The sequence below is a fragment of the Taeniopygia guttata genome, chromosome 2 (assembly GCF_048771995.1).
Source record: "Taeniopygia guttata chromosome 2, bTaeGut7.mat, whole genome shotgun sequence".
NCBI lineage: Eukaryota > Metazoa > Chordata > Aves > Passeriformes > Estrildidae > Taeniopygia > Taeniopygia guttata.
Window position 1 is genome coordinate 101,178,409 of NC_133026.1, and position 12,139 is coordinate 101,190,547.

At 39.2% G+C, this 12,139-nt stretch overlaps 1 protein-coding gene across 11 annotated transcripts in view; it reads right to left on the reverse strand.

The window, feature by feature from the left end:
- Positions 1-12,139, reverse strand: part of MTCL1 (microtubule crosslinking factor 1) — a 102,647-nt gene that overhangs the window by 13,750 nt on the left and 76,758 nt on the right. For all 11 annotated transcript variants that reach the window (XM_072924510.1, XM_072924514.1, XM_041714697.2 and 8 more), the window contains 2 exons: positions 7,019-7,186; positions 3,811-4,065 (listed from right to left, as the gene is read on the reverse strand). In XM_072924510.1, the coding sequence (XP_072780611.1) occupies positions 3,811-4,065; positions 7,019-7,186 (423 nt within the window). The remainder of the gene's footprint in view (positions 1-3,810; positions 4,066-7,018; positions 7,187-12,139) is intronic.

Below are 12,139 nucleotides of genomic sequence, written 5' to 3' on the forward strand. Positions count from 1 at the left end.
TTTTGCTTATTTACATCTATATGTATACACTGAGTATATATGTATATACAAAATAATGCATCTGTCTGTAATCTGGTTTTTAAAGAAACAAATCAACACAGACTGTTATTTAAAAGCAATCTTGATAGCAGTACAAGTAAAAGCTGATGGAAGGCTGAGCGAATTGCCTTCTCATTAAAACAAAGACATTTTTCTTCTGGTCAGCAACACAAAGGCTGCACTTTTATGTTTATCACTTGTTTCCAGAGGTGGAAAATTATGCTTAGAAAACCTGAAAAGCTTTGTTTTATAAATGGCCTAGCCTGAATGCATGTCTGGAAAGTTGAGTATTTGTACAGAACAGCATTGTCAAAGGGATGAATTAGGCATGCAGAACATGTTCAAAGAAAATGTATATTTACAGAAGGAGCATCAAAGCCATTAACTCTACGTTTTTCAAAAGCTGGTGAATAGAGGGCGAACCATTAGTGAAATTGCCAATATTAAAATTATATTATGTGATCAATTTCTCTTTTAATTGTAAATGTAACAGGATGGATGAAGTAAGTGATAATTTCAAACATGATAAATGACTGCAGGAATCTGATAAGAACTCTGATGTTTTGCTAGAGCAGCATGTTAAGATTAGTGACAATAAACTGAAAATGCAAGTCATTCACTAGGGCCCTGGAAACTGAGAACCTACAAAACATATTTATCTTGCTGCTTGTGTTTGGAAAAATAAGCAGACATTGTAGTGCTTAATTTAGACCAAACCATTTAAGGTCCCAAATGATTAAATTTACACTTGAGATGAAAATAGTGAGATTTTTTTCTTGATTCAGGTCTACAAAAAGGGAAATGGACCTTCAGTGTTTTGTTCATGATGTACAAAATCTGAGACAGTTTCATTAAAAGGAGGTGTCCTGTAAAGGCAAGGGCTGGAAGGTATGTATCAAGGGATCCTGGGTGCCATTCCTGAGCATATGGGCAAGATTCAATAGAAGGAGAAATGGTAATCACATGCTTTCTTTATAGATAGCTCTAATTGCAAGCCCTTCAGAGTTTTAGGGATTCTATAAGGACAATGTTCTAGAAATCTTTATGAGAAAACAGTATCAGTACTCCCTTACTCCCTGAACCTCAGAGAGCTGACAGGAGAATTAAAGTGACAAATAATTGTCCTAACTTTTTAATAATGGGTAATAATTTTGAGTCCCCTTGTTTTTATACCTTTAAATACACAACTTTTCATACAGGTGATCTTGTGAATTTAAATATTTGTCATTGTGTTCTGTGCACAATTAGCCTTATGAGCACAGGGGAGGGAGATTCTCTAAGGGGAAATGAAGTGACAGAGTACTTAAAAAGAAAAAACAACAACTGTGAGCTCTGAAGAAAGTAGGTCATCATGTTTTTTCTATGCCAGCAGTATTCCCATCACCATCCAGAGTAAAGTACTTTATATATTTTATACATTGGTGTGACTTCCCTCTTATCATACATGTATTATTCAGGAGCTGTGTGAAAGCAGACTGGCATAAAGCATTAGAATGAAATGTGGCACACACGCTTCTGCTATCTCTTGGACTTTGTTTCAAACATACACAGTGGTGTAGACTCCTCATCCTCTGTGTATTGCCATACATGGAATACACACACCAAAACCCTGGGGAGTAGGACTTCAGAGATATACTAATTGTTTCCATATAAAGCAGGGCATGACTGCAATCTGAGACAATATTCAACTAAAAGCTTGCAAATATTTGGAAGCTTCCTGTCACACAGGGAAATGTTTGATTATAAGCAAAGATGGGGTTATGAAGTTTTGTAGGCAGGTATCCAAGACTTCAAATGCTATTTCTGGTCATTTAGTCCTCAGAAGTTAGTTTGACATAATATTTTTTATTTCCCCTATTCATTGCCAATTCTGTGTACAACTCTGTTGGCACAGTAAATATATAGTTAAAGCCCTAGAGGTTTCAGAAACATAACGAAAGAAATCAGTTCCAGCACTAGCTAAGAACTATTTTGTAGGCTCTCCCAGGATGACACTGAGAGGTTAGGCCAGGTTTTAAGAGAATTAAAAGCTAGGTAACATTAACAGGGATTTTTCAGTGGCTTCCTTCAATGTGCCCCATTCCCAGAGAATGGAAAAAGCGGTCTTTAACCAGGTTAAGTCCGTCAAGCTATTGAGGATATACCTAAAACCCGACAATTTATAAAAACATCCAAAATAAAATAAACATCTAAAGAGGTACCAGTGACTTTTAAAAAAAAAGTTTCTGTCTACGTCCTTAGTATACTGGAAAATTTTCCAAGGGTTATTTAATTGCCATTGTGCATGAAGAATCCATAGGAGGTAGTTTTGGCCACTACAATCCAACAGTTAGAAGCCAGCCCAGTCAAGCCATGGAAAACTAACCAGGCACCATCTGCCACTGAACCCTGCAAGACAGGAACTTTGCATGATGAGCTTTGCTATAAGGCTTACAATCTCTGATGATTTTATCTTAGGAGATGCACTACTGTGTTGCATTATAAGGGCTAGCTCAAAAATCTGCATGGAGTACACACTTAACCCCTCAGATATATAAGAGATTAAATTTTGAAATTTAGAAGCTCAAAAATCACCTTTCTTGGTCTATAAAACCTTCATGTTTGGCACTGTCCACTCAGACCTATACTTCTAGCATTGATTTTAGAAATACCCACATGAGCATGGGATTTTCCTAAGTGCTTCTCTGTGGGTTTAATAGCCACAGCTCAAACCAAGGTTGTCTTGTACTCATAATATTTCCAGCCTGGGTCTTTCTTTAACTTCTTGTTGCAGCCCTGATGTGGGAACATGAGACACAGACAATGAATCCTTTTCAAAAATTGATCATGAAGGTACACTGGGCTTTCATTGATTTAAACTTGAGAGGCCACTCTGTGCTTTTCTCAAGTATAATGCTCTCTAAAGAGCATGCACACGTCATCCATTTCTGATGTCCTAAGGACAGAAATAATTCAGTTAACTGAGGACCCACAATTTCAATTGTTTCTCTTGCTTTTCCTGGAATGCATGACTCAGAGCTGAACAATATTCAGTCAAAAATGGTGTTTTAACTTCCCCTCATAAAACTTAATTTTTTGTGTGGCTTCCAGGCTGATAATAAATTCATTAGGTATTATTTGTCTCTAATACTAAAGATGAAATACAGATAGGCATGAAAAAAGGGGGTAGGTATGCGTTTCCCAGATTTGCAAGTGATAACAGAGGTTGCACAAAATTAATGTGACCAATATTCTTCTGAATATTTAGTACTGATAACTGTGTTTGTTATCAGTTAGGGCTCTTCATGTTAACTCCTGTGCTCCTTTTCCAGAGAAAGAGAATTCAATTGAGACTGAACAGATGCAGCAGCTGCATCTTTGGTGGCAAATTCATGGATGAACAGTCTCTTTCAGCAAGAAGCTGGGTACCAAAATCAGAGTATCTCTTTGGGTTGAGTGTTTTAGCACAGAGATGCACTAAAGCTTTCAAACAGAATGTGACCATGCTTGTCCAGGGTAATTGAAATGAGGAAATGACCTCTAACCTAGAGCTGATTTCTCATAAGTGGTCTTTTATAGGGATTATGAGCATTTTCCTTTTACTCCCTTGTGTACATAAATTGTTTCGTAACATGAGAAACATTGATGTAGCCAAGGAAGCAAAATCATTCCTGTGCTGCTTCTTAATGCTGTCCCTTGAGCTTGGCCTGAGTGTAGTAATGGTACAATGGCCTCATTCTTTCAGACAGGCACTGCTCACCCGAGGTGACTCCTTACCTGACAGATCCTTACCTGCTCTATCCGCCTGAGCAGCTCCTTCTTTTGACGGTCCCATTCTCGCCGGTCCCTATCAAGCCTGTCCAAGAGCTCCACCTTTTCCCGGTTCCAATTCTTCTCACTGTGCTGGATTTGCCAGCGGAGGTCCATCACCACACTGTGACTGTCAGCCAGAAGCTTCTTGTGCTCTTCTCTTTCCCTTTTAAAAGCTCCCTTCGCATCCAAAGCAAGACCTGTTTCTCCAGAGGTATTCTCACTCTTCCCTTCCAGCTAGCAATAAAGTCAAAAGTTACTAGGAACATTCTGCAATAAAAACCTGTGCCTGACAATGCATTAAAGACCTAACTTTACAAAGGTAATGGCAGAATAATAGCAATTATTACATCTTAGGATCTCAATAAATGATCAAATATTTTCAGAATGGAAAAAGTTTTAACATCAAGACAGTGAAAACTACAGAGAATAACTTCTCAAGCTCTACCAGTACATGCTCTTAAAGCACCAGTTATGATTTTCTGATGGGAATATAGGTAATGAAGGAAACACGGAGATAAACTCCAACCTTTTCATTATCTCTGAGACAATTTTCAGAACAATGTCCTCAGCTACTGCTCTGATTTTGTGCTCTTGCTCAGTTCACCTGAAACCTAAGGAGTGTGAATTCATCTTCTGAGGAGGCTTATTCCACAACAACCCTCAGAAGTGGTGTTATTGTATGACTCTCCTGCCTTCCAACAAGAGAAGGTGTTAGCAGCAGCAGCAGCAGGTGCACCAAGATCATCCTCCCATCTCTGAGGTTCTGGACTCTGAACTGATTTCAAGGGCAGTTATCTGATGCCACCTTCCCTCCCTTCTTCAATTTCATGATCGGGTCAGCTTAAACAGATCAAAAGAGCTGGCCCAAGGCAATAGATTCATAGGGAAACAAAAGCTTCAGGAGGTCTCTAGTTCCACCTTCTGCTTCCAACATGGACTCTGAGATCAGAATGGGTTGTACAGGACTTTGTTCAGATGGATCCTGAAAAACCTCCAAGTGCAGAGATTGTACAACCTCTCTGATCAAGCTGGGCCAGTGCTGGACTGTTGTCAGAGGGAAAAAGTGCTCAATTGTTTTGTGTAACTTCAAGTGAGTGAAGAATTTATCCTTGGAATCTGACCTTCTGTTGACAGCTCAGTAGATGTGTGTGTGACTCAGAATGGGATACATCTCCATCCCCTAGCTCTGCAGGTGAAATGAAGTGAAAACTCATTTCCACCTCTGGAGTTAATGTTGTCCTCAAAAATGAGAGGCAGCAGGTCTGCTGGGAAGCATATTCCTCTAACAAGAGAGAAGGACAACACCTTCACCTTGCCCTTTGTGGAAAATAAGCCCAAACTTTCTGAACAAAGAAATTTCAGACTGGATTCAGGAGTGATGCTGACTAGTCTCTGGAACAGCCTCCCCAAACAATTGACTGAGAGATTACTGCCTGAGTTACTTAAATTGTACTGAGCTGCAGATAACATCCTGTTACACCCACTTGCAGTGACAGGGAAATCTTAAAAACACCGGCATCTTCTACCGCTAATTTTCAGAGTCCAGTTGTTCTTTTTTTTTTTTTTCAAATAACCAAACAACCAAATAAAAAAAAATCAATTTTGAAAGAGCAGAATCCTATTTTAACAAAGTCAACATGACATCATCTTTCTCACACCTGTGTACCACATTATATGATATATGATATGATATGATACATTATATTCCCCCCAGGCATCCTGAAGCTGGACCATTGGTCAGAGTCCTAGTGAGGGACTCCCATATCTTTAATGGGTCCCATGTCCTCAATGCAAATTCTCAAAGCATACACAGGGTTTGGTCCCTAACACTAACTCCCTAACAAATAGCACCCATTGCCCAGTAATTACCAAGTGTTATATATTATTTCCAGCAGAGCAGTGGAGGTAGCAGAGACTGGTAAAAGCCCCAGAAGGGAGGGTGGAAACCCCTGAGCAGGAGTGGCAGCAGCATCCTGGTGCCAAACACCAGCCAAAGTGGCAGCCTGGAAGTTTATTGCCCATGCAAAGGCAAAGTAGGAAAGCTTGGCAGTTCTGTGGTCAGACTTTCCCTAAGTATTGTTCTTTGTTGCCATCTCAAGCCTAAGGTAAATCTGTCACCAAGACATTTTAAAAGGAGTCAAAACAGGAACTGATTTATTTTCCTTTTTCAAGTGATACATTGTTCAGAAATGCTGGTGTGCTGAGAAGCAGTGAAACTAAGAATTTGAATCTTCTGGGAGAAGACTCTGCTAAAAATGAAAGCTGCCTCCTTCATTCTGGGAAAGCAGCCTGCAGTACCTGGACAGGAAAAGCAGTGCTCACATCTCAGCTCTATGTGTCACAGTGAGCCTCTAAAATTTAGTAAATCCTTCCAAATGTACCACACTTCCAACAGTGAATATTTTTATTATATTTTCCTTCTGAAGAGGAGCTCTATGATTTTTCTCAAGAGCTGTGAGAAAAAGAATGTACTAATTCTCCCACCCCTTCCCTCTTCAATGTGTAAAGTAAGAGCTTTTATGCCATCAGCTTTGGAAATAAATTGTTGTGGCATTTTTGCTGATTTGTTTTCATGCTGCTTCAGAAACAGTACATCTTCTGTGAGCTGCCATAAATGACACTGGAACACCTGGCACCAGGTTTTACACAAATACTTCTAACAGTATCCCATGACAGGTAGCGAGAGCTCATTTCATTGGGGTACCATCCATCACTAACCAGTAGCTTTGAATGGCTGGTTTAATATCAATATATTATCTATCACTTCAGTGTTGTTGAATCACTCTTTTTTCTGCTATAAATCAAATACTGCAGTTGTTACACACCAAGGCACAGTGATGAACTAATTGCGAGCATGCCAACCACAAGACATTTTTCTCTCCAATAAATATAGACACCCACATGAATCATTACCACAGCTGATACATAACTACCCAACTCTGCTGAGAAAATACAGCAAGAAGTTCAGTTCCTTTGTTCTCACCTACGTCACTGCATGTGGGCTGTCCTTTGTGCTGGGACAACTGGAAATCCAAGAGGCAACTCAAGCAGCAAAACTTTGATCAGGCTTCAGGTGAGGACTCTCAGACACCAGGATAAAATGCATGAATAAAGTCCCCTTTCTGTCATAAATTTCCTGTTTCATTAAGCACCTCAGCTGTTCTCTACAGGACTTGGGGCACGTTACCTGTTGGAGGCGACACTTGAGTTCAGTGATTTCCACCTCCCAGGCCGCCTTGTGCAGGGCATACTGCTGCTGCAGCCCCTGGCGCTCCCGCTCCTCGTCCCGCAGCTCCGAGCGGAAGTCATCCAGCAAACCCTTCAGAGCGTTCAGGAGCTTCCGGTTTTCGCTTGCCTGACACAACAAAGCAGACAAAATGCTGTCATTAGATGCTGGCTTTACTACCCAGTTTCATTTTTTAGGATGAAAAATGACTGTGTGTCCACTGCATGGAAGAGAAAGTGTGTAGGCTAACTTTTGCACAAGAAAACTAAGAATAGCGATGCCATCTCTGTCTACAGGCTGCTCAGGAAGTGGTTGAGTCACCATCCCTGGAGGTATTTAAAAGATGTGCGGATGCGACACTTTAGGATGTGGTTTGGTGGTGGAATTGGCAGTGTGATGTTTATGGTTGGACTCAATGATCTTGAAGGTCTTTTCCAACCTGAATGATTCTATGATTCTGCTTCTCATTAGCCCTAGTGCTGATGCTTCCTGAAAGCCAAAGATACGTAAGTTACTCTGAAAAAGGCACTGAGCATCTTTCTGGACTGAGGACATAATTAATAACTTTTTCTTTTTAATACTGTAAAACAAAGCTAGAGTATCATTCCTGAGGTTTGTTAGGTAGTTTCGTGTCTGTCTCACACTTACAGTCATTGCTCCGTATCAAATGCCAAATATTTGTAAACTACATAAAAAGAAAGGGGATAACTTTTCAATGCTTTTTGTATTCTCAGATAAAAGTATTTTGAGAAATGCAGTGAGGTTTTGAGCTGAGTATCTCTGCTAAGGTGTTTCAGTAGTCTGTACTTCATATTCCTGCTCCACGCCAGGCAGTTGCACCCAGGTTAGCTTTGCAGCAGCACCCTTCTTGGTACCAAAGGCTTGAAGGCCAGAGAGGCCACCTTCCCTCTTGCAGAGGGAATCAAATCCCCATTTGTGTCTTGTTGAGAGTGTCCTGGCCATGCTGAAAATGTTGTCAGAGCTCTTATGATAGCCAGAAGCCAAGAGTGGAGCTAAGTTAAAAGTCTAGCTCAAAGCTGACATCACGTATTCTTACCCAAATCTTAATTTTTTCCCTTAGTTTTGGCATTTACCTTCTGCACATTCTCTGGACACTTGCAAAACCTGCCATTTTAATGTCAAATACAAAAAAAAAAATTTCTAAATATTCATTCTGGATTAGTAAAAGAAAAGGTTTCCCATAATTTTTTTTTTTTTTTTTTGCAGTCAATGAATCAGAAAACAGAAATACATTATTTTTTTTAATCCAGAATTTAAATGAAATATTCCTAATAAGCCTCTCAAACACCAGGGAGAAACCAGAGATTGTATCTGATGAGTTATCCTGACTAGAAATACTTTTATGAAAATTATACTTGACTAGTAGACACAGCAAGGGGCAGAAAAATGGGAATGATTACTCAAAAATTCACCATTTAACTACCTGGTTTTCATGAATGTGTTAACCCCATTTGGAAGGCCTAACTCAAATCAGTTTTCTCTATCCTTGCATGGTAGTCTAATTGAATTATTTTTGTGTTTTTTTCCCAAGTGAAGGCTTCCTGCATTCCCTCTTATCTGGTACTTCATGAAGTAACTACATGGAGGCTTCTTTGAAGACAAGTCAAGTAAACATAAGTACACAAAAATCTAAATAATTGTCATGTTCTTTTTTCAATGGCAATACTTATTAAATTTTACGAGAAAACGAAGCTGACTTCATATGCTCACCAAATTTTTGGCATCACTGAACCCACCTCACTTATTTTTGTAATTGCTAGTCATACATGCCAAGATGCCTTTTTTCTCTAAAAATCAAACAACGTAGTCGACTTTTTCCAAGCCATTTGATGCATCAGCAAAAATATGCTAGATGTAGGGAAATGACTGCAAGTGCTCATTGACTGACCTATCTGGTTGGGTTAATGAAAAGTGATGGTGTACAAGATGGGGTTTTGCAAGAAGTGCACCCACAGAAGCAGAATTAATTCCATTAACATTTAATGCCAATTAGCAGTTTCCTGCTCTCCAGCAGCAGTCTCCATCATGCATATAAGATCACCTACTATTCAATATGCAATGAGATTTTATGTTTCCACTATGCATTTTCATTCTATTACCTAATTAAGGCTAAATCCTCCAAACATTTCAAGCCCCTTGTGTAATAATCAGAATAAGAACTCCTTTGAAGTTTTGCCCTTAATGTCACAACAGAAGCTGCTGTGTATTGAACGCATCAAAATCTGGTCTCATCCTCTTTGAAAAACCTGACTCCAAATGTCTGTGAAGTGCTTTCATTCAAGAACCAAGTTCTGTGTTTTCTGGTGTGCTGTACAAACCTTTCTCTGGCAAAGCAGTCAAAAGGCTCCACAACAGAAATTAGACAGAAGAAAAATAAAACCAAATGACACCAAAGCAAGTTACATCTCTCATTCCCATGCATATATTTGATAATTTTAGAGTCCTATAAAATTTGGTTTGCAAAGAAAGAAGATATAGACTAGTACATAAAGGACAAAAGAACCTCATTGCAGGTTTTTTGCATTTGTTGCCTACTGTGTTGAGGGCATTTCTTATTTCTGAGGCATTACATCAATGTCATTGTTATGAGACAAGTACCCCAGGTGCCCCCTGGCTTGCTGGGTTTATAATTACCTTGCCAATATAAATCCAATTTTGGTTACATACTTTGTACTCCTGCAGAGAAGTCTCTTCTGCATGACTCTGTATTTATAGTCTGAAGCTGGAGAAGTCTGAAATTATTTTTTTTTTTTCTGTTTTGCCAAACTGGAGTGATTTTGGAGAACAAAGAAAGTATTTTTGAGAGAATGTGCTCTGAAATACAATGTTTACATCTAGTCATGCTTTAGATTTTGTTGGCAAAACAGCTTATCCAGAAGACTAAGTCTTGTAAATATACAACAAGTATTGTTATAGTCTTCCCCTTTCTTTCAGGCATGTTTCACAGCAGAAATTTGGCATGGCTGTGATTCTCTGGACAGTCTTCCATGCAAGGAGATGGTTCTTTAGCACTTAGCTGTTTCTAAAATTTAAAGCTTAGAGGAATCTCACTGATTCAAAAATGATCTAAGACAAGATAATTACAAAGGCTTTACAAAAATTTAAAGACTTGTATCTACAGCTCTGGATTTATAGAGAAAACAGCTGACAACAAACAGAACCTTTATGTAGCCTCCAATGTAGGACAATGGAGCATTTACTGAGTTGAGTCAACCACAGAAACAGGAGCATCCAGCTCTAGAAAAGTTTTGGAAAAGAGCGGTTTGCAGTTTGGTTCTTCTTACAATTCACTTTTCTCTGAGAATTTCCCTTGAGAATTTGACTGAAGACTTTAGCCATAGGCTGGTATTATAAGCAGTTTAGTAGAGCAGTAAATTAAAAACACAAGGTCAGGAGCCTAAACAGCAAACCAGAACCATGTATTTTTTCTGTCAAATTACAGATCTAGGCAAAAGATAAGCTGGATCTTGGTGCAACCCATTTCAGTATATTCAGGGCTTAATGACTATTCCTTTGGGCTTTTCTCTTAGGTAAGATTTGAAAACAAACATTATATGAGTGAAAAGAGATCTAATTCTTGACAACCCTCCCAGCAGCACCACTACTGCATTGCTTTTTAATGCTTTTTCCACTGGACCACAGATAAACTCTCTACTCCTTATTCCCTTATCTTACACCATCTAACAGGCATCTCACTTTATAGTAAACTGAAACAAAGCTTTTCCTTTATCCACAGGCTGTTCTCCTCTGCTGTGCCACCAGTCCAACTGGCTTGATTATCTCCTAAACACAAACTTCCAGCCTGGCTCTTAACCCTGCCTGACACGTTCTGCTGTGTCCCCCAGCTACCAGCCAAGGGAAAATGTCATGCAGGAAAAGATGAACTGACCCCTCTCAGACTCCCGATCTACTCTGCCTCTTATCAGCTTACCTTTTTTCTCTCCTTTCTGCTCTGCCTTGCCTATATCCCTCCACACAGTGTCCAAATAAAAATCCAAGACAAGCCAGACTGGTTTATTTATCAGCCAGTTGAGTATCTCAAATCATAGAAATGTAAAATTAAAAGTTGCATGTCGAAATTATGGCCTTTGGGTTTATTATTTTTCTCAAAACAATTCCACTTTCCAGACAGGGTAAGAAAGCAGCAGGAGTGCAGCCTGAAAACACAAGCCATTAAATATTACATTAAATGTTAAAAATAAATATGGGTAACCTCAGGTTAACTTAAGGCCTTTCTTTTTTCTGACCTAGTTATCTCAGCCACTCCTAGACTAACTAAAAGTTTCATTCCTAGTGTGAAGTATGTGCTGATGCATTTCATCTTGGAACTTGTCAGGCAGATTTGGCTCTTCTGGTCAGATGCAAACCTTGGAGACTTCCAACTGTACCAATCATTCAAAATTCCCTGTATAAACAATGTTTTTTCCAGTCGTGGGCTTAAGGAACCTGCAGAAAACCCCTCAAAACTCAGTGTGTTTTTCAGCACAGCAGTGCTTGTGAGAAGATGCCCTAGTGTGCACAAGCAGAAGAAATAATAGTGCTTAAAATGAGAAATATTTAGCAAACTTATTCATTCTTGCAGTGTCAAAATAACACTTTTTTTCTGGTTGGGGAACAAGGAATCTGTTTTATCACGACAAGTTCATTTGGGTATCATGCCCTCTTTATCATCATGGGGAGTACCAAAACATGGTCAGTTCCTGCCACGTGGATCAATTCTTCAAGCAAGATTAGCTGGAACTGCTGTGATGTATATAAAAATGAATTATAATCAATGTACTGCCCACTTCTGCCACCTTAACTGAGATTAATGACTAAGCAATGATTATTTCAAAGAGTACATTATTCATTTGAATGTTCTTGGTTATTTTAAGAGCTCTGTATGGAAAGTTAGTACATGACAGAGTTTGTAAAGAAACAGCATTTTGGTATACATTTATTTTACTAATTCCAGAATAAATCAGTCTACAGATGGAATGCAGTCAGATGATGTGTTCAAAGGCATCTCTTGCATGGCCTTCTACAGCCTTTCACCAGTGAAGAGCTTGCTGAGAGGAAGAC